Raw genomic sequence first — 21,598 nt, 5'->3', positions numbered from 1 at the left:
CTGCTTTGTTGTTACTATAATTTTGCCACTATGATGAATCATTGTGTAAATATCTGTGTTTTCCGTTGGTCTTGGGTGACCCCTGTGAAAGGGTCATTCCTTCCCTAACGGGATCAGGATTAAGAATCGCTACCATAGATCAGGGGACTGCTACAAATCCCAGGAGCTATTCCAGACCTGTGCAAGCCTTCAGAGTAAAACCAACGTGTGAAAGAAAGTACGAGGTGTTCTACACTTCAGACAGAAATACAGAGGGTAGCAACCCTGCTTTCACTCAGAAAATAAGGTCCTGAATCAATATCTGTTGGGTTTTCAAAAATATCTGAGAATGCACAGCAAGATGTATTTCGGCTCCAGGGTCGTGGGTGTCTTTGTGTTCTGTCTGACACTGAGCAGACTCCACTGCCCCACCAGAATGTGCTGGGAGATGTGATTGCTGAATCCGCTTCCCCAGTCTTCAGAGCAAAGCTGGGTTTTCTAAGATGTTGTTGTTGTTGTTGTTGTAGCTAGCACATTGTCCCAATCTGGATGGATAATATTTAAGTGCTGAAATAAAGTGCTAGGGAAATATAAAATAGATGTCAGACGCAGCCAGTCTGTGTTTGTTGATTTGTTTTCTTGTTTCTGTTTTCATAATTTCACTATAGGGTAAGAAAAGATAACATCTGAGCTTGTATCTGCTGTCAATGCCAAAAAATCAAAAGGAGAGAGAGAGAGAGAGAGAGAGAGAGAGAGAGAGAGAGAGAGAGAGAGAGAGAGAGAGAGAGAATGAATATAGGGAAGGAAATGGTTCCCAGAAATTGAAGATCTTAGTGTCTAGCACTAAACACTTAAAAGTATTGAGTTTGGCCTTTATTCACACACACACAACCGGGAACAAAATAACATTCCATCAAAAGCCAAAACAAAGCAAATGAACAAAAACACAGCCAGTCTAAGTTTTGCTCATTAATGACCAAATATTTATTTCTGATCATAATATTAAATTCCTCAAAGCAAATGCCCATGAATGGCTCTGGATGCATTGTTTGGTCTCTCTTGGAGAAGAAAAATGTCTCTTTCCTCGGGGCGAGGAATCTGTTATTCTGTGCAGCTTTCAGAAGAGAGGTCACACATTTTCTTATTGATTTTACTTCCTATTTGGTAGCAAAATAATGTGAGAAGAAGCAGTGAGCGTTCCTGGCGACAAGCCCAGATGCTAAAAATGACGTGCCAGGCTGTTGTCTGGATTCCATCTCTTTCCCAGAATCCTCATGGTAGATGGGTACTCTGCCCCTCATCAGAGGCACACGTGTGCACTTTCAGGGTAGTTCTCTGGCAACCCACTACTTGAATCACAGACCAGTTGGACTCCAGATGTTGCTTGGAATTCTCTAGCTGCCCCATTGCACAAAGAGATGGCTCCACCCAGTGGTCCCCTGGAACCTACTGTCAAAGCACAAGGGGATTAAGGGTGGCAGCTATGTGTCTGTTTACCTTAGGTTTCACAAAGAGGTGGGGCCCATCATTTCATTCCTTCTGAAGGCTGATGGGATGAGAAGGAGAACTAGAGTAAGTGCAGCCAACTCTACATGGTCAGAAATGTATGTGTGCATTCTTGTTCTTCAGGCAACATCAGGAACACTGAGAAGCTGAGCTATGACAAGCAACACCAGTATGAGATCCTGGTAACTGCTTATGACTGTGGACAGAAACCCGCCGCTCAGGACACCCTGGTACAGGTGGACGTGAAACCAGTGTGCAAGCCTGGCTGGCAAGGTGAGCCTGAGTTTTGTTAGTCCTGCTATGTGAAGGCAACTTGGCCTGGGGCACAGAGGGTACCGGGTGTGCCCACAAATCTCACAGCACTTGTCTAAGGGGAGTTTTAAAGTATAGTTATATGTTCTCATAACTTTTCCATGGTATAATCTTCACTTTACAGTTAAGAATATCAGAGACAACTCAACTCTAACCACAGATACTGTGAGGAGATATTGTCAGAGTCTGTTGACCTTACCCAAGAGGGCTGAACCTGACCGATGCACATCAAGTTCTGCATCGCTGCTCAGCACATAGAGATTGTCTGCTGATCCTCATGCATACCACCCAGGGGTGGGAGAGAAGGAGGGAGCCTCTGTTTGAGGGGGTTTCTGGAAGCCCTGTGCAGAGAAGGGAAAGAGTGGCCCTCAGTGGAGCTTTGGTTTGTGTCAGTTTAGATTTTTCCGGAAGCAGAGACAGAACATGTCCAGTCATCCCCTGGGCGACTGACGGAGAGGGAAGTAGGGAAGACAAGGGCAGCTGCATAGATGGCTCTTACTGAGAACGAATGGTCTTGAGAATCGTGACAATAGCTCTAAGTGGCATCACTGGATCTGGTGACCAAGGAGGGATGCTAGTCTTATCTCTGTGCTTCAGGTTTGGTGCAGACTTGCTCTGTTTCTTCTGCATGTGTTGAGGATGCTACGACTCAGTCTTAATTCCTCATAATCCATGGTGCTTTGCAAGGCCACTCCTCTGGTGGCTTCTACTTGCTGCTTCCTAATGATGTGACTTTAAGCCTCTGGCCTCACTATCCATCCTCTCTCTGTTAGTCACTCACACCTCTATCAAGCACACTGATGCCAAACCATGCTGTAGTCTCAGCCACTCATTCTTAGTGTAACCCAGCAGAGCTGGACTGGGCAGTCATAATGCATAGACACCTGTGGCTGAGACACTGCCTGGGCTGGCTCTGCTCAGAAGACAGCTCACCGTAAGCTTCCACAGCACAGCCTGAGCTCCCATAAACTTAGAGGAAGAGAGCTGGGAGATCAGGCGCTCATCTCTGAGAGAGCTGGCATTGTGTGGACTTGAACAAAGTTGAGAGAAGATGAAATCATAATGAGAGTCACAAGTGGGAGATATGTGTATGTGTGTGTGTGTGTATGTATGTATGTATGTGTGCGTGTGTATGTGCATGTGTAAAACAAAGTACAGTACATTGGGTCAGTCTGCTTAGAATTAAGCAATAGAGGAAGAGGGACATGCTAGCCAGCCATAGAGGCACATACCTGCAATATCATCACCCAAGAAGGTGAAGAAGAGGGATTAGCAATTTGAGGCCAGCCTGGGTTATGGAGCAAAACTGTGTCTCAAAAAAAAAAATCCACCTCTCCCCACCCCCTGCAGTAATCCATGGATGAAGGAATGAAAGAAAGAAGAGATCATAGCAAGCCAGACTGAAATAGGACAGTTTTTGTAACTTCAGGAGTCTGAGCTCTAGGATATGGGAGGCAGGATTCTGCCTGGTTTACTAATGCACTTTTCAGGCTTAGCACAGTGTGTGATACTCATAGAAGATTCTTAAGAGATGGTAAATGGATGAATGAATGAATGAATGAATGAATGAATACCTGAGTAAGAAGTCACTGTTTCATTTTAACTTGTAAAGATCACCCGTGAAGGACTACCTTTCAAAAGAAAGCCCAGGGGGAAAAAAGTAAAAAATAAATAAATAAATAAATATTTTTTAAGTACAGAGCATGATCACAATGGAGTTTTAAATGGGGAAAAGCAAAACATGAGGTTGTATCTTTAAAGAAAAATGATCCCAGTACTTTTTGACTTTGACAAATGAGGCGCCTACAGACGTTGGAATAAGTGCTCATGCCTATATTTAAACATTATTTATAGAGTTTTGTACTTGTTAAGTCTATGCAAATTTAGCATTAAGTGTATGATTAAAAAAAAAAAAGCTTGTCATCATGTTTAATTTTGTGTGTGAAGGGTGTAGCAGGCACCTACCTGTAGTGTGTAATGCTGCTGACAAGTGTGTAAATGATCTTGGGCAGCCAGGGTGGAGCCTGCTGCCTGTGCTGTCTCCAGCCCCATCAGAGGCTCGGGCATGATGTGGACCCTCACAGTGTTAGAGGATTAATGAGTGGGCGGTGAAACCTCAGTCTAAAAAAAAAAATGTCTTTCCTGGAACAAAGAGAAGAGGAAAGAATCGGTTCCCTGAATCGGCCATCATGTCAGGCAGTGATTTACAGTGTGTAGTCTTAGAATTCGCTGCTTCCTCGTGGCTCCTTGACTACGTTGGTGCCTTGTGGTGGCAGATACTGCATTGGTTTAAATATTGAGAGCCTCTCCTTCCAGTTTACCTACTACATATTCTAGCAAATCCCTCTTGCTCTTACTACCCCAGTGGCCTTTCCGATTAGAGCTGGACTCTCTAGGCTATCTGTTGTGTGCAGGAGTAGTTATAGTACCTTTATGTCACTTGTCACATGTATACACACACACACACACACACACACACACACACACACACACACACGAGCTCCAGAGAACACTTCTCTCATCCACCTAACATCTTGGTCCCAGATGTGTAAGCCCCTCTTACTTACCTCTAGCCCTCCCATTCCATTTTCTCTTCTATTGGTCAAGACTACAAGCTATCATCTATACGGGCATCTTTCTCCAAGGAAATACTGTACACAGATGGCTCCAGGTGTGTTTCTTGCCTGGTTCATTTTCCCTGCTTTACAGGTCAACTTAGAGTGAGCTGTATCCTCTGGGTTTCTTTGTTGTTGATAGACAAGGCATGCCACCTCGTAGTGATGGCTAGAGAGGTGAGCCTTTACCGGGAGCATGGCTGAAGGAATACTTTGCACATGGAAGAAGAGCCCAGAGAAGGGAGAAGAGTAGCCTAGCTTTCAGAAACTGTTATGACTAGGAAATGGTGGTGGCATAATTAGAGAGTTTGGGGTGAGGTAAATAGCTGAGACCTTGAAGTCAGAATGAGGAGCCTGGTTGAGCCACAATCCCTCAGGCCCTATCAGGACCCCCATGCTTGTGCCCAGTGAGATTCCCTGCAGTCCTGTGGGAGAGCATGGGCCCCTCCCCAGCTCACTTCCTACTAGCAGCTCCAGGCAGCAGACACAGCCTGGCAGTTAGAATTCTTGTACCTGTTCTAAGCCATTTCCCTGCAGGCAAGAGAGGATTGCAGCACAGTGAAAACAATCCATCATGTTCTGGAGCCCTGCCTTCTGGGGAGCAGTCCCAATCTGCACCCCTCCCTTTGTGGAGGAGCCTTCCCTGCAGCCAGCATCTCCCAGGGAGTTGTCATAGCTGAGCAAGAGGACCCCACCTAGGTGAAGCCTCCCCAAGATCACAAGAATTTGCTCCCAGACTCCAGTGACAGCCCGGAGCAGTCTCCTGACTTCTGTCGCAATAAGTGTCACACACACACACACACACACTGCCTTGCTTTGTCCCTGGCCTTACCTGTGTATCAGACACTGGCTTTGCCGCCAACTTTATTTCACACTCCAGCCAAGGTGTGGTCTCCTGAGACTATAGTTTCCCAGCTTCTGTCCCTTCTCTGTGGGCTGCTCTTGACTTCTCAGAAAGCACATGGGCTCCTTGGGGGCAGAACTGTACCTCTTACAGCTTCTGACATTGAACTGTCTATCACTTACAGATAGACAGAAGACTCAAGGGTTTTAGCTCCACTCCCCAGTGTGTGGAAGCAGGAATTAACCAGGGATCCGGCTGGCAGCAAGAAGAGGAAGGAAAGATCTGTGTGCAAAACAGGAGCCCAGGCATGCACGTCTTCTCACTCTTGAGAGTGACTCTTGGGCTGTAACATGAATAAGTGAAAGGGGCAGCTCACACTGTGGGGATCAGCAGGCTTTACTGGTGGGAACGTTCCCTTTTGTTTGTACTGGGAAGAGGCATAAACTGCCTCTTTGTTTTACCCAACAGTTGGAAAGCTGATATCCTTAGAGTCATATCCAATGGTGGGATGAAGGACTAGATTGTGAAGCAGCAAAGAGATGTACACACAGAAGGACAGAAGCAGGCTGGTGGTACCACACCTCTCCTGCAAGATGTATGAACTGCAGTCATCTTGGTGTGGCATTGTCCTCTGTGGTTTGCTGGAATTTTGTCAGTTTGCCTGGGTGTTCTAGGAGGACATAAAGCGGGATCCATTCCTGTGTGGAGCAGATTAATCCTGAGTCAACATATATTGTTACCATGAGCATGGCCATATGAAGAGCCCAGTACCTCAGACCCACAGGAAGAGCAAAGCCTCCCCAGGTCAGAATCAAGGAAAAGGTGGAACCTTCTCCTGCCCTGGTCCATGTGCAGATGTTGGCAGTGTTTGTAGGAAATGACAATAGTAGTTCCATCTTCCTTGATATTAAGAGCCTAAACCTACTGCACTACAGAGACAGCCCCCGTCCCCATGGAAAAGAGCTAAACTTGTCCCTTTGCTCAGCTGCATGCACTAAAACCATCTCCGGGATACAGATGTATAAAATAAACACACCAAGTCTCCAGCGGCTGCTGCTGCTGGTATGTCTCCATCAGAGTGCACAACCCACCCACTCTTAGCTTTTTGTAATCTGTCATTTCTTCATTCCCTGTTGCCCCAGTTAATGCCTAAGATGTGCAGGCCTCAACTAATACCCACTCATAAGAGAGAGAATCCAAAGGGTAGAGTGGAGGCTGTCTGGGGACATGGTAGCAGGAATAGCAGTGTGGCCCAACAGGGATGGAACTGAGCTGTGAGACCTCATGAATCCTTCACTTGGGCATCAATTTGTCCTTCGGAGGCTCATTTCTTGTTCAGTTGTCAGTCTGGATGTTTTGTGCATTTGGTTTCGCTTTGTCTGTTGATTATAGAAATGCTGACCTTACTCATACTCTTCCTTATGGTTCTTTCTGCTTCCTTGGTTCTCAGACTGACAGCATTGTCCTCCATCACATCTACATGCCAGGTTATATGATTTCTACCTGGTCCTGACAGGTGAGATCCAAACCCCACTACTTCACTTTCCCTTCAGGCAAAAGACAGCATTGGAGATGGCCCTCCTGGTGTCCTCTGGACTTGTAATTGACCAGACAACCTTACAAATGGATCTAGGCTTCCCAGGTTGCAGAGTCAGCTCTCCAATCCCCAAGAGACTCCCCCATCCCAGAGCAGAAGACTCCAGGATAGTAAGCATGTCTCACTCAGCAATTCACCCAGCTCGACTGAGAGTTTCTCCATGGACCCAAACAATACCTTTTCTTCAAACCTCCATGATGATGGATCCTATTCAGATAAAAGGAAGAGGGATGAAGCCATGCAGTTGAATACAGCCCCTGTGTTCTCTAGGGTTTGGAGGATTCTGCAGGTGCATCAAATCACCTCAAATGTTCCACTGTTTCCTCAGACCAGGTTTCAAAGGAAGAAAGTATAACATTTGGGAAGGGGGTGCTTTTCAAACCTGAATGTCCCCACAGATCATGCAGGGACCTGGATAAAAATGTAGGTCCAGACTTAGTAAGATTGGGGTAGGCCTGAGTACTACAGGTGGATAATGTTGAGGCTTGGTTTTTTGCTGTGTATTGCAGCACTAAGTCGCCCCACCCCAAGACCTGGTTGTCCTGAGAAGAGAGAGTTCCCACATAGACCCAAGTGATGTTATGTAAGCTTTCCCCAAGTTATTTTTTATTAGTAAATATGGATGTTGACAGCCAATAGATGGGCAGAAGAGACATTGTGGGGGTTGAGAATTCCTGGGCTTAGGGTCAGCAGAGAACCATGAGGAGGAGGAGAAGTTGAATGGAGGAGAAGCTGCCATGGGTAAGGTGAGTCATGAAAATAGCCCTGAAGGCTGGCCAATTGGAGTTAAAAGCAGCCTAGAAGAAACATAGTGAGTAATACCTCAGGGTTATCAATAGGAAAGTAGATTCTAGTAGCATACAACATAGATATCTGCCCAGCCCTTGTCTTGTTCAAGGCTTATTATTGTAAATATAAAGGTTGTGTGTGCCATTTATTGCCTTTTATCCTGGAACTAAATGGTCAAAGGTGGGGTAGAAACCATGGAGTGGAAATAAAAATTTCTACAGCAAGATAGACTTCATTTAAAATAAGAAGATCATGCAGAAGACATAATCAAGGCCACCAGAATGTGTTTATAACATTTGCATTGTAAAGATAGTGGCAGAAAAGCTGCTGGTTGGTATTAATTCTCCTATCTTAGTTGCTTCAATAGAGAGAACTGAAACACATAGATAGATGATAGATAGATAGATAGATAGATAGATAGATAGATAGATAGATAGATAGATAGATAGATAGAAGATAGATAGGGAATCCATGTCTGGTTCAAATCTAGATCACTACATGGCTTTGAGCACAGAAGAGAAGGTTGTTACAGATCCTACCAGTTGTTGGGAAAGTGGGAGGGACCACAGTGTGGCCAGGCCCAGAGGAGGAAGACTAGACTGACCAAGGAGGGGGAGATCATGGAAGGAAGACTTCATTGTCATTCTGAGGTCAAGGAGAAGCCCCGGAGACTTTCCTGTGTCAGTGATCTTCTCACGGGGCTCAGGGAGGAATGGTTTCACTGACGACCAAGGTAAAGGTTGAGTGCACAGGGCCCAGCTAGAAAGGATGATTATCATGAGTGTACTTTGCTAAAGCCAAGTATTTATTCCAAGACAGATTTAAAGTGCTTGGCAGGGAAGGAGGTTAGATTTGTAGTTTTATCCTAAGACCTCATAACTGAGAAGACAAAGTTGCACTTGAGTGGTCTGAAGCCTTGTCAAGGATACACCTCACGCTCCTGTCATGCGTCTGTTGCTAGAGTTTCCCCCACAAACATAAGAGAATAAAGCCCAGCCAGGAACCAGCTGGCTTCATCTTTGCCCCTCCTAAATCTCAGATCAATAGTGAGGAGCTTGCTAAGGTTTTACCTTCTGAAGGAAACAGATTCAGCATAGTGGGTGATGGGCCCAGTGAGGTGTCCAGATCTGGAGCCAAGTCTTTCAGAGCTGAGAGGATGGAGCTCCTTCTGCTAATGTGAGTGGCGATGTGATGGTGCTGATACATGCGCTTTGGCGGGAACATGGAGTAAAGAAATGCTCTCAGCTTCTCTACTGTATACTGGGTGTCCGAAATGCCCCCATTACACTACTGAGTCTTTTTTAAAGGAATAATCCCCTCTTAAAATGCAAGTGCCTCCTTCAGTAATAATGGATTAAGCCAAGGTTCCAAAAACTGTAGCCTATAGGTAAGTCTAGGGAATCACTCATTTTTATAGAACCATGAGCTAGAGTATTGTTACTTTTATATCTTTAAATGGTTATCAAAAATCAAAAGAATAATATTTTATAGCACAGAAATTCAAATCTGGGTGCTAAAAGGTTCTCAGGGACACAGCCCCCCTCCTTGCAGGTTGCATATGGATGCCCTGAAACAGTGGAGCTGATGACAGAGGCCACCCACCTCTCAAAAACTAAATATTCACTTTCTAGCCCATGGGGAGGTAAGGGGAGGAATAAAGCTACCTGAGCCCTCCATGAAGCTCTGATTGTCCATTGTCACCATAGGAAGAAGTGGTTTCCTGTGTTAGGTAGCACAGCCTACATAGACCAGGATACCAAAGGGCCATCTTTGTACAAAGGCAAAATATCGTAAATAAGACAGTTGACGTGTCATCAAACAGGAACAACCCTGTGATGTAAGCAATTCTATTACAATTTCTATAAGCAATTTCTAGATAGGAAAATGAGCTAAAGAGAGACTAAGGGATTTATTCTACAGCTGTTAAATAGCAAGGATGGAACTCAAATCCTTACTTATCAATTCGAACACATAGTGAAGTTCAAGAAGTATGAAGGAGGCTGGGGAAAGAGGTTGAGAATTCCCAAGGAGGGCAGATTATCAGCTTTACAAAAGCTGTTTAGAAAGCTCAGAAGACAGGCATGACCCCAACATCCTTGGCCAGCAGGTTAGCCTCCCAGTTACTCTATAAAATGGTGGTGAGGTTTATGCAGGAAGGTAGCTAGACTTCAATGGAATGATACCCATTGGGCCATCTGAGTGACTCTGGCTCCTCCCTCTGCTGCACCCAACTCACTTTTCCTTCCTACAGCAGTCCCAAGAGCTCATTAAGAAACAAACCTATGCTTGTAGACTGCCTGTCTCTCAGCTATTGTCTCCCTAAACCAAAAGTGGCCCCTGATTATCTCATGGGCCAGAGGACACAGAATGAACCTAGAACTTGGATAGTAAGCTTCAAATACAAAGATGCTAGCCTTTACTATAGCCCCTTATCATGGGTCAAGAAGATGCTGCCTTCCCCTCAATGAAAATGCAGCTTGAAAATCCCCTACCGTCCTTTCCTTTCATCAGGGTGGCACCCAGCTTATTTGAGGCTCATCTCCAGGGAATCAGGTCCTTTATCTTCCAGCCCCAGTTTCTGTCCCCTCTGCCCTCAGGCTTCCCCCTGCCCTGTCACGCTCCTCTTTGGGCCCATAATCTTCTCTCTATTCATCTCTGTCTGACCTTCAGTCTTTCTACAATCTTCCTCCAATACCATTCCTGTTCCTCTTTTTCCCACACAATGCACCCTAACCCCCACAAGGAAAATCCCTGGAGCCCTGGAAGGTAGAGGGGCACAGGGGTCAAGCACAAGCTATTGATTACTGAGCTGGGCATGGAATGTGGTCTGGACTCAAAGATTAGCTTCACTCCCATCTGGCCACGGGAATTGTTTCAGCCATTTCTCTGCCCTAGATTTGCTCTCCTCAACAATAAATTATGAATCATAATTCTTGGCCAAACTATTTTTTTATCAGATTTTTAGGACCAAAAGAGATTGGTGTGTGGAAATACTTTGCAGTATTTAAATCATTGTGCAGACAATGCTATGATTAAAATTGAGCAAATAAAGGATGCTGTACAGATGAACACACCCTGTAGAACACACCAAGACTGTGTGGATTGATCAGCATACCCCACTTGTTGGTGCTAAAGACTAGAACCAAGGGAGGCAGTGTCCTGGGGGGCAGGGGGGTGGGATGGAGACACAGTCCCAGCTTAGCTGTCACTACTCTGGACTGGAAGATTACTCCCATCTGGCCTTGGCTTCCTTCAGTGTAAACTCTCCAGGATTAAATAGAAGGCACCTATAGAGGACCTTGCACAGAACCAGGTAGGAGGCTCAGCAAACAGTAGCTCGTTTGCTCTGGTTTTTAAAACCACAATGGGCAATTTTGTCCCACATAACTAGCAAAGGCCTGAGCATTGCTGGCTGCTAGAGGGTGACCCTGAGCATTGCCTTTGCTGAGAGCTGCCAGGCGAGCAGCTTGCTCTGGCTGCAGGCCTCATGGGAGACTCGGCTATGAATAACGACCTGTTTTGACATCTCTGACATAGCCGATCATTAAGGTGCAACAAATGGCTCTGTAAGGGATGCTGGTTTACCTACTCAGTGGCATCCTAATGTGCTTAAAGACCTACTGGATCAAAGTAGCATGCTCCACCTGGCCCCCTGTGTTTGGAAGAAATGGGCCAATAATCTCAGTTCTGGGGGGAGGGATGGATGGCCACAATCCACACAGTATTAAAGACAATAACAATTGCCACTGCTGTCTGAGTAATGACCATTTGCCAAGTGGCTCCTAAGGGCCCGGTACTTTTTAACACATCCTAAAAGATGCTTACACATTTTATAGATGAGGATGCTGAGGTTAAGATTTGCCACAGGGTTCAGAATACCCAGACCACTGCCATCTTGGATACTAGACTCCCCAGCATGGTCCTCTGTGATACTTCCAAAGAAAATGCGGAGCACCATTATCTTTAGAGCACTGCAGCCAAGCTGTGCAAATGAACAGTGTACACTCTGAGCCATGCCATGGTATCACTGCACTAGGCAGCTTTGAGGAAATGCCATAGCCTCCAGGATGGTGGGGGGGAGGGGGATTGTCACTCGTCCCTACAAGCCTACCACTGGGATCAGCCTTGATTCAAGGTTATAGGCACAGATAGCCATCAGCCTCCTTGGATGACCTCTTGGGAACCACAAAGGGGAAAGGCTTAGACAAGGAAACACATGTGAGATGCTAAGGGGGGAAACCATGACCAGAATCAGATCCATCATTAGAATTCACGTGCCCTGCCTTATCGGTTTGTGAAACTGGCGGAGCCACAGAGTCAGCAGACTGTGGTTTCCATTGACATGGCTTATAAGTTCTTTCATATAGTTATAATCCACGGGATGGTACTCCATAGGAAGTTGGCAAGAATAGAGTTCTGCCTCTTACATCAGAAAAACCTGAGTTTGAGTTCAGGGCCTACCACACCTTGACTCCAGAACACTGGACTAGCCAGTTAGTCACTCTCAACCCTTAAGTGTGGTATCTGCAAAATGAGGCTAATATCAGCCCTTACCAGGAGGCTGTCACAAAGAACTGTGCATGCGAGAAAGACTAAGCTAATACTACTAGTAACAGAAAGTAATGCCTGGAGTGAACAGAAGCCACTAATGTTACTGGAGAGTCTGGCTAGCCTCATGGTCTAGCTTCTTGAACTGGCTGTGCTACCTTGGACATCTCAGCCTTAAGTGTGCCAGGATGAAATGAGCCTCTTGCCAGTGCCTTCCTCAGATGGATACCATATGCTCTGATGGCATGTGTAAGAGACCCAGCAAAGGACCTTTGCTCCCTCCTTGCTCTCTGTGGTCAAGTTGTAAATAGCCCAGCCAGTTTTGACGCCATGTTGTTTGTAAACCAGCCAGACTCAGTTTCTGATGAACATGGCCCAAGTAGCAGGCAGGCCATCCTTCTTCTTCCTAAGCTGTCTTCATCTGAAGTAGGTAGAATAAGTGCTAATATCTACCACGTGGGCTCTTGGTAAAAGGAGAAAAACCCTGGATTTGCATTGATGGGCGATGTGATCTTCGGGGCTCTGATGCCACCTTACCATGCAGAGGGTCAGCTGTGGTCCTGGATCAATTAGAAAGTTCTCAAGGCTCAAGAAAATGTCCCCAGAGCTTGCCTAATGTCTGGCCAATAATGAGACCCTGGGCACCATGACCTGCAGTGGTGAGGTGTAGGCAGGCAAGTGATTAGACTGTGACAACACAGAGTGTCCAGGGTACTAACAAGTGCATCCAGGCTGTGATAGTTGAAATCAAAGGTACTTGTCCCCATGCTCAGCTGTCCAGGGGAGGTGACCAGCATTAGAAAGGCTTCTCACAGGAGACAGCACTAGAATTGAGCTCTAAATGTGAGTGAAGTTAGCTAGGTGCCCTGAGGGGCTGGGGAAGGCACCGTGATGGGAAGTGGTGGGAAGTGGTGGGAAGTAGGCAACCCACAGGAGAGCTTGCCAATTAGTTTCTGTGCCTTCTAGGAATCTGTTCCCATCTACCCACAATGCATCTTGCTTTATGACAGAAGGGGCCAGACATCCACAGTGTGGTTGAAGATTTTNTAAAAAAAAAAAAAAAAAAAAAATGTTGCCTATTAGTTTTCAATGGGGCTTCTGAGGTAGACAGTTAATAAGAGTAGAACCCTTTCAGAAAGATTCTGTGAAACAGTAGATGTGATAACAAAGTTCTTCTGCCTCCCTAAGGGCAAAGGGGCCTCCATAAGAAGGATCTGTTCTTACTGCTTGTCTTATCCTACAGTGTGTAGCTATACAAATGTCTGATGCTGGAAAAACCACAGAGGAAAAAGTTTTATTTTTACACACACAGTTCTAGAGTAGGGGAGTTACCAGAGCAAGGTGCCAACGTCAGGTTGGCATCTGCAGAAGGCCTTGCACTGCATCACAACACAGTAGGGTGATGAGTGGGAAATAGGAGTCCGTAAGAGGTACCTGTGGGCAAAAGAGACATGGAAGCTGAACTGCCTTGTAATGACCCACTCTCCTGGCAACTCATTGAGTCCCGTGAGCCCTGGTTTTCTTCCTCTAGCCTTAAACTAGTCCCTTAATAAAACACTTAATCTCTTAGGAGGGTGTTGCCACTATGACCTAATTACCTCGAATTAGGCATAGTTTAAAACAATGAATTCATGAAATTTTTAGGAAAATGGATGGAACTAAAAAATATCATCCTGAGTGAGGTAACCCAATCACAAAAGAATACACATGGTATGTGTGATGGTTTGTATATTCTTGGGCCAGGGAGTGTCGCCATTTGGAGGTGTGGCCTTGTTGGAATAGGTGTGACCTGGTTGGAGTAGGTGTGTCACTGTGGGTGTGGGCATAAGATCCTCACCCTAGTTGCCTGATGTCTTCCACTAGCAGCCTTTGGATGAAGACATAGAACTCTCAGCTCTGCCTGTGCCATGCCTGCCTGGATACTGCCATGCTCCCATCTTGATGATAATGGACTGAACCTCTGAACCTGTAAGCCAGCCCCAAGTAAATGTTGGTTTTTATAAGACTTGCCTTGGTCACGGTGTCTGTTCACAGCAGTAAAACCCTAACTAAGAAAGTATGCACTCACTGATAAGTGGATATTAGCCCAAAAGTTCGGAATACCCAAGATACAATTCACAGACCACGTGAAACTCAAGAAGAAGGAAGACCAAAGTGTGGATACTTTGGTCCTTCTAGAAGGGGGAACAAAATATTCATGGGAGAAGATACAGAGACAAAGTATGGAGCAGAGACTGAAGGAAAGAACACCCAGATCCATCCCATATACAGTCACCAAACCCAGACACTATTGTGGAAGCCAAGTGCTTGCTGACTGATAGAGCTGTCTCCTGAGAGGCTTTACCAGTGCCTGACAAATACAGAGGTGGATGCTCTCAGCCAACCATTGGACTGAGCACAGAGTCCCTAGTGGAGGAGCTAGAGAAAGGACCCAACGAGCTGAAGGGGTTTGCAGCCCCATAGGAGGAACAACAATATGAACCAACCAGGACCCTCCAGAGCTCCCAGGGACTAAACCACCAACCAAACAACACACATGGAGGGACCCATGGTTCTAGCCGCATATGTAACAAGAGGATGGCCTATTCAATCATCAATGGGAGGAGAGGCCCTTGGTCCTGTGAAGGTTCTATGCCCCAGTGCAGGGGAATACCAGGACCAGGAAGTGGGAGTGGATGGGTTGGTGAGCAGGGGGAGGGGATAGGGGGTTTTCAGAGGGGAAATCAGGAAAAGGGATAACATTTGAAATGTAAAAAAAGAAAATATCTAATAAAAGAAACAAACAAACAAACAAACAACAACAACAACAACAACAAACAAGCTTCATTTGTCTTGCTTTAGAGCCAAGGCCTCTGCCAAAGGATAGATGTCATGATGGCTTTGATATTTGATGCCCTCTGTGGCCCCAATGCCAGTGTCTGTCTCTGGCCTGAGACTCTGAATCCCTGGGTCATAGCAACCAGGTTTTCATAGGTAGGTCTGGCACTGTGAGGAGGCTGAGCCTTTTAATCCCTGCTAGGGGGCTTTATTAATGACAACATGGTTCCCCACTTGCCATGAGTCTCTTGGGCAAACTAGCCTTTCTTCAGGGCTACAAGCCAGAAGCAAATGCTGACAGTATGTTGTTCCTCATCAGCCTATAAGGCTTTTGGACTTCAGCCCCCCTACAGCTTGGATACTTCAGTTATCCAAACTGAGTATAAAACCCACAATATCAAATCCCAAAGTGTTCTGTGTGAGAAACATCAGAGGCAGTCACATATGCCAGTGGGGTCTGTGACAAAGATGGGCAGGCACCCCTGAGCTTAGGAGAGGGATGTTTTCCAGGTGAGTGTTACACGCTCTGCATTCTGGGGGAAACTTTAAGGGAAGTGGCATTTGGGCCACCATAACTTTTAATGCTACTATCTTTACTTGCAGAGTTTATAATCATTTTTAAAGATTAAAAAAAATGGTAGAGCCATATCCAACTCAAACTTTTCCTGCAGTTGGGCAGGGGAGATGGCTCAGTAAGTGAAGAATGTGATGTGCAAGAGTGAGGTCAGAGGTCTGCCTCTCCGGAACGCATACATATGCTGGGATGTGGTAGGGCTGAGTCTGTAGTCCCACTGTTCCTGCAGGAGATTCAAGGTGGATGTGGAAGAGTTCCAGAGAGCTTGCATGCCAGCTAGCCTGGAGGACAGAGCAGGCAAACCTCAGATAAGGTGAAAGCAAAGACTGGCATGAGGTTATCCTCTGACGTCCACAGGGATGAGCACACCTGAGTCCACTTTCACACACACACACATGCACACACACACGTGTACACACACACAAACACTGTATACACTCACATATACACACAATTATACAATCATAAACACATTCACACAGGTAAAATAGTATTAATAATAATAATAATTTTAAAATACCCATAATTTAATAATACAGCATCACCATCATGCTTTCTCCTTCTATCCAGCCATGTGCACCTTATGTTCTTTCTTACTTCATGGCCACACATATCTCCGACATCATAAAACCTCACCAGATGCGTATGCTCCTTAACAGAGGAATATGCAAATGTGCTTGGCCTAGTCCTGTAGGCTGGTGGTTGTCAGGTACTGGCATGATTCTAGTTTTCTTTTCAAAGCATTCATGAATATTCATGAATATTGCTCTCCAGTCTTTCAATCCTTCCTTTCTCAGGAGTGGATGGACTTGCCTAAAGTCTAAGGCTTTGAAGTCTGAGACAGGTTCCCAAGCACCTCCCTGACCTTTCTGGTGGCTCAGCACTGCCCCTGGCCGTGAGAAGACAGACGCTGCCTTCCCCAGCATCAGACATGTGCACACTGGAGTCTCCATCTATTCTGTAGACCGGGGCTTGGGACATGTTTTTCTAAGATATGAGAATTTGATTCTAACTTGAGAATGCTGTCCAGTGAAATGTTAAGCTCCGTGCTCTTGGGCCACTTAGAGTCAAAGTCCTTTTATGTAAAGTTAAGTTTCTGAAGTAGTGTGCAACTGGTAAACTAATAAGACTTACAAGGTTAGAATGTGACAAAAAACATACAGAAGCCACCTTTTCAAAAGGCCTGAAAATGCACGCACGAGAAACCATACTCCTTCATTGTAAATGCTATTCCGAGACATAAAAGTAAATACTCTCAAAGAACAGATGCTCCATCTTACACCAATAATACATTTTTCCCAAGATAAGAAAATTGCCTGGAAATGCTCATGCTTATTGGGCATGAGAGAGAAGCATTTCTATAAATCCACGAGAAAGGACCCTGGCTGGCTGAGTTAATGATCTCCCCTTTGGGAGAAGTATCTTTCATGATTGCTGCTCTGATCTGCCTGTATCTCTTCAGCATTGAGCCTGTTCTGTCCAAGAACCATGACGGTGGAGGTGAAGGGATTAGACAAAGGATGAGGCCAAGGCAGAAGCTCAAGGCCCTGGTTTCTGAACTGCACATGAGTCTCTTCTGTGTTGGCTGCCACTGTTCTTGCCCTCCAAAGGGTGTGGAACCAGAGAGAAAGGAAGGAAAGAGCTGTCATGGGCTGAAACAAGGTGGTATGCACACTCACAAGAGTACACTCTTGGAGAACTGAAACACTCATCTCAGCCTGACAGATCTGTGCAGAATAGAAGGGTTCCCTTGTGCAACACATGGAAGGCCAGTGGCTGCTGGGACTGGGACACAGTAGCTCAGGCACCTGAGCCAGAATGGCCACTGTAGAACCTGCCTAAGGTCTGGGCATAGATGCGTGGACCCCAGAGAGACAGCATGCTGAATAAAGACAAAGCCAGTCAAACAGAATGGCCTCATTTTCGATTCGGAAGGACTGGAATGAGAGAGGGAGGCTACATCGAGCACAGAGTGAGGAAAGACTGACTACTGCACGTAGGCCAGGGAACTCCTGCAGGCGCTGGCACCTTTTCTAATGTGCGGTACCCCTGCCATTCATTTCTGAACCATTTAGTGAGAACCTACTGTGTTCTAGAAATTGGTCCAGTCTTAGAGATTTGAAAGATCACAAAATAGACACAGCCCATGCTCTTCTGTGACTTTTGATTGGATGTAGTCAACAATTGCAGAAAAATGGGCAATCATAAGGGACTGGGGAGATGGATCAACTGCTTGCCATGCAAGTGTAAGGATCTAAGTTCAAACCCCAGAACCCATGTGAAGCAGTGTAACATAGTGGAACTCATTTATAATCTCAGTGCTGGGAAAACTAAGACCAGCTTGTTTAAACGCTATGCCAATGAGATTCTCTCTCTCTCTCTCTCTCTCTCTCTCTCTCTCTCTCACACACACACACACACACACACAATGGTTAGTGCCTGAGGAATGATTCTCGAGATTGACCCCTGACCTCTGCATTCACACACACCCACATGAATACATTCAGCACGGAGTCAGACTCCCAGATTGACTCCTTAACAGACCAGTGAGAATCTTTAGCCAGCTTGACCTAAATCCATCTCCACTAGGGTCATGTCCTTGACCTAGCTCCACCAAAATCCACAGACATTCCCCACCCCCCCACTGCATTCTCTCTGCAAAGATAAGTGAATAAATAGAAAATAACATGATAGACAATGCAGTCCAAGGATGGAAAATGCTCTATGGCCCAGCCTGACTCCAAATCAGTATTTACTTGTATTTATAATTAACTGTAAATCAATATGTGGGACAAGAGCACAGCAAAGCATGAAGAAAACTCAAGAGAACTTTCCAGGGAACTCCTTATCTGTTTCCTTTGAGCCTTGGAGTTTGGGAGGCAACCTCAGGAAAGATAAGGGCTGTAGCTCCAGCCTTCTTTCCTCAGCCCATGGGAGAACAGCCATAAGACAGCCTAAAAGAAAACCAAGCCCACCCTACAGAATAAAAGGTGCCCACAGCATCCTGGTACTAGATATTCACAGCTATCCCACAACATCATCTTCATTTCTACTCATTCCGACTTCCAGACTGTCTCCTTAACAGACCAGTGAGAATCTTTAGCCACCTTGTCCTGGATCCATCTCCACTATGATTAGGATCTTAACCTTGCCATTCCACCAAAGTCCACTGACAACCTCCACTCAGCATTCTCACCACTGTCAACCCATTCTAGTAGTCCCTTCGGGGCCAGGATGCTTAGCCTTATTTTCAAACGTGGTATAGACTCCAGGTCACAAGGAGACTTTCTGTTCTATCTTCTTATTCTAGAAATTTCACTGATCAATAGCCTATCTGGTGCATATGGGGTTATTTTTGGCAGCTACAGAAACCAGCAAGAGTGAATAGAAACACACATTGCCTCACAGAGCTTCTACACAGAACTATCTGCTGCCACATCCACCCACATTCCACTGCTCAGACCACAAACCAAACCCAAAGCCACAAGCAGTAATACAGTCTCTACAGACCCCTCCTCATCACAAGTGGCTTCTTCTCTGTGCCTACAAAATACATCTATGTCTTCCCTAGAATCTTCAAAAGTCTCTCAAATTACCACCCAAAGCCATGGTGCCCATAAAGTCTAGAGAAGAGAACTTCCGTTTAGAGACTATGATCCAAAACAAAAACAAACAAACAAACAAACAAAAACCATGGTATTTGCTGTACACAGACACAATATATAGCACAGAGTCCAGGAACAGGATAACCTGTAAGGTTTATTCAGGGAAGGGAAGGAAGGATGCCCACAACTCTCCATCAGTTTTACATAGCACTGATGCAACCTTATTGATAAAGGTTGCAAAGTTCCCTACTGGACGAAAGGAAGCCTTGTGAAGGGATAAAATTCTGGCACTAAATTCTGGGTGTAGTTCTTTGTGCATTGTTCTGTGGTATTCCTGGCTCCAACTCATGAAGTCCTTCCTTTTCCATTACCCATCTTGACCAAATCTAAAAGCAACCATGAAGCAACAATGCCTTCCTCAGCAGCTGAATGGCTCTCTCCACCTGCATTCTACCCAGGAATACTGAGGCTCTGGGGTTTTGTCCTGACATTCATAGCCTGTTAAAAATTTCCACTGTTGTTTTACTGGTTAAAAGCAATCATGTATCTTAACCTCAATTTACTAGGGACAGGGATGTGTAGCCCCACTGAAGCTGGAAGGCATATTCTAGAACATCACAAGAACCTTGTCCTGCATCTGTGGTACTTAGGAGACTATAACCTGAGTCCCGAAAGAAAGAGAGGACAACTTCTTATGAGGTCCCTTGACGTGATCGCTCATTCTGCTGACAGCATCTAGGCTACGAAGCTCCCTTCACATGTACTCAGTCACAAGGTGTAGCTCATCCTTGGCTCATCCTCTGTGGCCAAGGCTCAGAGATGTGAGGGAATTTCTTGTCCAATGTTATCTAAGCTTGGGTTTTGCCAAGTCTATTTATGCAATCTTCTGAGGTGGGGAAAGGAAGTCATTACAAGTGTGTGTGTGTGTGTGTGTGTGTGTGTGTGTGTGTGTGTGTGTNGTGTGTGTGTGTGTGTGTGTGTGTGTGTGTGTGTGTGTGTGTGTTTGTGTGTGTGGGGGGGAGTGATCTTAAAGTCAGCCACCATCCCCTGTAGTCTAAAGATAGAAATCCAAGAATACCAATGATGAGCCTTGTATGATGTGTGAATTCTGAAGAGAAAGCAAAGTCTGGGACCAGGAACATCTCAGAAGAGAAGTTGAAAGAGTTGTGGTTGGATAATGGTGTCCAGTATAAAGGAAAGAGGAACACAAAGAAGTCAAGAGAGTCCCACAGTAATTGGTTCAGGTGAGAAGTGTGATGGCCGTCAGACTGGAGTGAAGACACGTTGGCCTTGGGAGCCATCTAAACCATGGTACAGGTTTAGTAGGCTGTAAAAGCACCCTGGATATACAGCATAAATATTGTGATGCTCTTAAAGCTGGAGCCAAAGGCCTTAGAAGTAGGTTTTAGGAACTAGCTTTGATTGGTAGTATTTAAAGCAGAGCTTCTCAAGTTATTTTCAGGAAAGGGCTGAGGAGTCTCACAATCAGCCATGGACCAGCATGTCATGAAACCAAAAGAGAAAGAAGTTTCTTTAAAAAGTAAAAGGGACAGCCAAGATGCACACCCAGAATTTAACTGTTATTAGACAGAATAAATGTGAAAGTACAGCTGGGCACTCGTGCCTTCATTCTGTCTCTGAACTTGGTAGACCTGTAGCAAGCAAGCTGAGTGGTCAGGTCGGGATATAGAACAGGTGAGAATCTGTTCTGGAACAACATTTTGCCCCCCCCCCACACACACTACACACGGTGAGGTAGACATGGAGATCAGTCCAGTCTGCCAGACAAGTCATCTCAGCCCACCCTGTGCTGGAGACACAGTTCTCCTGTTTAACAGCAATAAGCTAGAGAATAGGGGCTAAGAAAAGCCTGGCTGTTGGGCAAGAAGCTGCCTGAAGCTTCCCGGTGCTACTGGGATGAGCCTGGGAGCAACTGCTGCTAGTGTGACTCCGAGGTCTGTGGGGTGAGATGGAGGAACCAGGAGTCACAGTGTTGATCAGGGACAAGAGGAAATCTCTGCTCCCCAGAAACGAGAGAAAATATCATGGCAAGACAGAGTTACTTCATCTGGCATTTATTGACAATAAATAAGGAAACTAAGTATGGTGAGGAATATGAGGATATTCCCAACATTAAAGTAGTTTATAATAATTTCAATACATACACCCACCTCACCCCATCCCACACACAAGCATGGGGGTGTCTTGAATCCGTCCTACTTTAAGGCCTGGCAGCCTATCATTTAGCACTTGACCAGGTGCTAGGGTATGAGAGATAGGCAAGGCATGCCAAACCATAAGAATAGTAACAGATTACCTTGGCTGGGCAGCAAGAATTGCAGAATACATGTGCATTTGTGTGTGTGTGTGTGTGTGTGTGTGTGTGTGTGTGTGTGTGTGTGTGTCTGTGTG

The 21,598-nt window shown here is 45.6% G+C and overlaps 1 protein-coding gene across 2 annotated transcripts in view; it reads left to right on the top strand.

Moving 5' to 3' along the window:
- The window catches only part of Clstn2 (calsyntenin 2), a 582,382-nt gene that overhangs the window by 455,319 nt on the left and 105,465 nt on the right, over positions 1–21,598 (top strand). For both annotated transcript variants that reach the window (XM_029481768.1, XM_029481769.1), the window contains exon 5: positions 1,609–1,758. In XM_029481768.1, the coding sequence (XP_029337628.1) occupies positions 1,609–1,758 (150 nt within the window). The remainder of the gene's footprint in view (positions 1–1,608; positions 1,759–21,598) is intronic.

Source organism: Mus caroli, chromosome 9, assembly GCF_900094665.2.
Source record: "Mus caroli chromosome 9, CAROLI_EIJ_v1.1, whole genome shotgun sequence".
In the NCBI taxonomy this organism is placed as follows: domain Eukaryota; kingdom Metazoa; phylum Chordata; class Mammalia; order Rodentia; family Muridae; genus Mus; species Mus caroli.
Note: the sequence above shows the minus strand (reverse complement) of the source record. Positions and strands in the feature narration are given on the sequence as shown.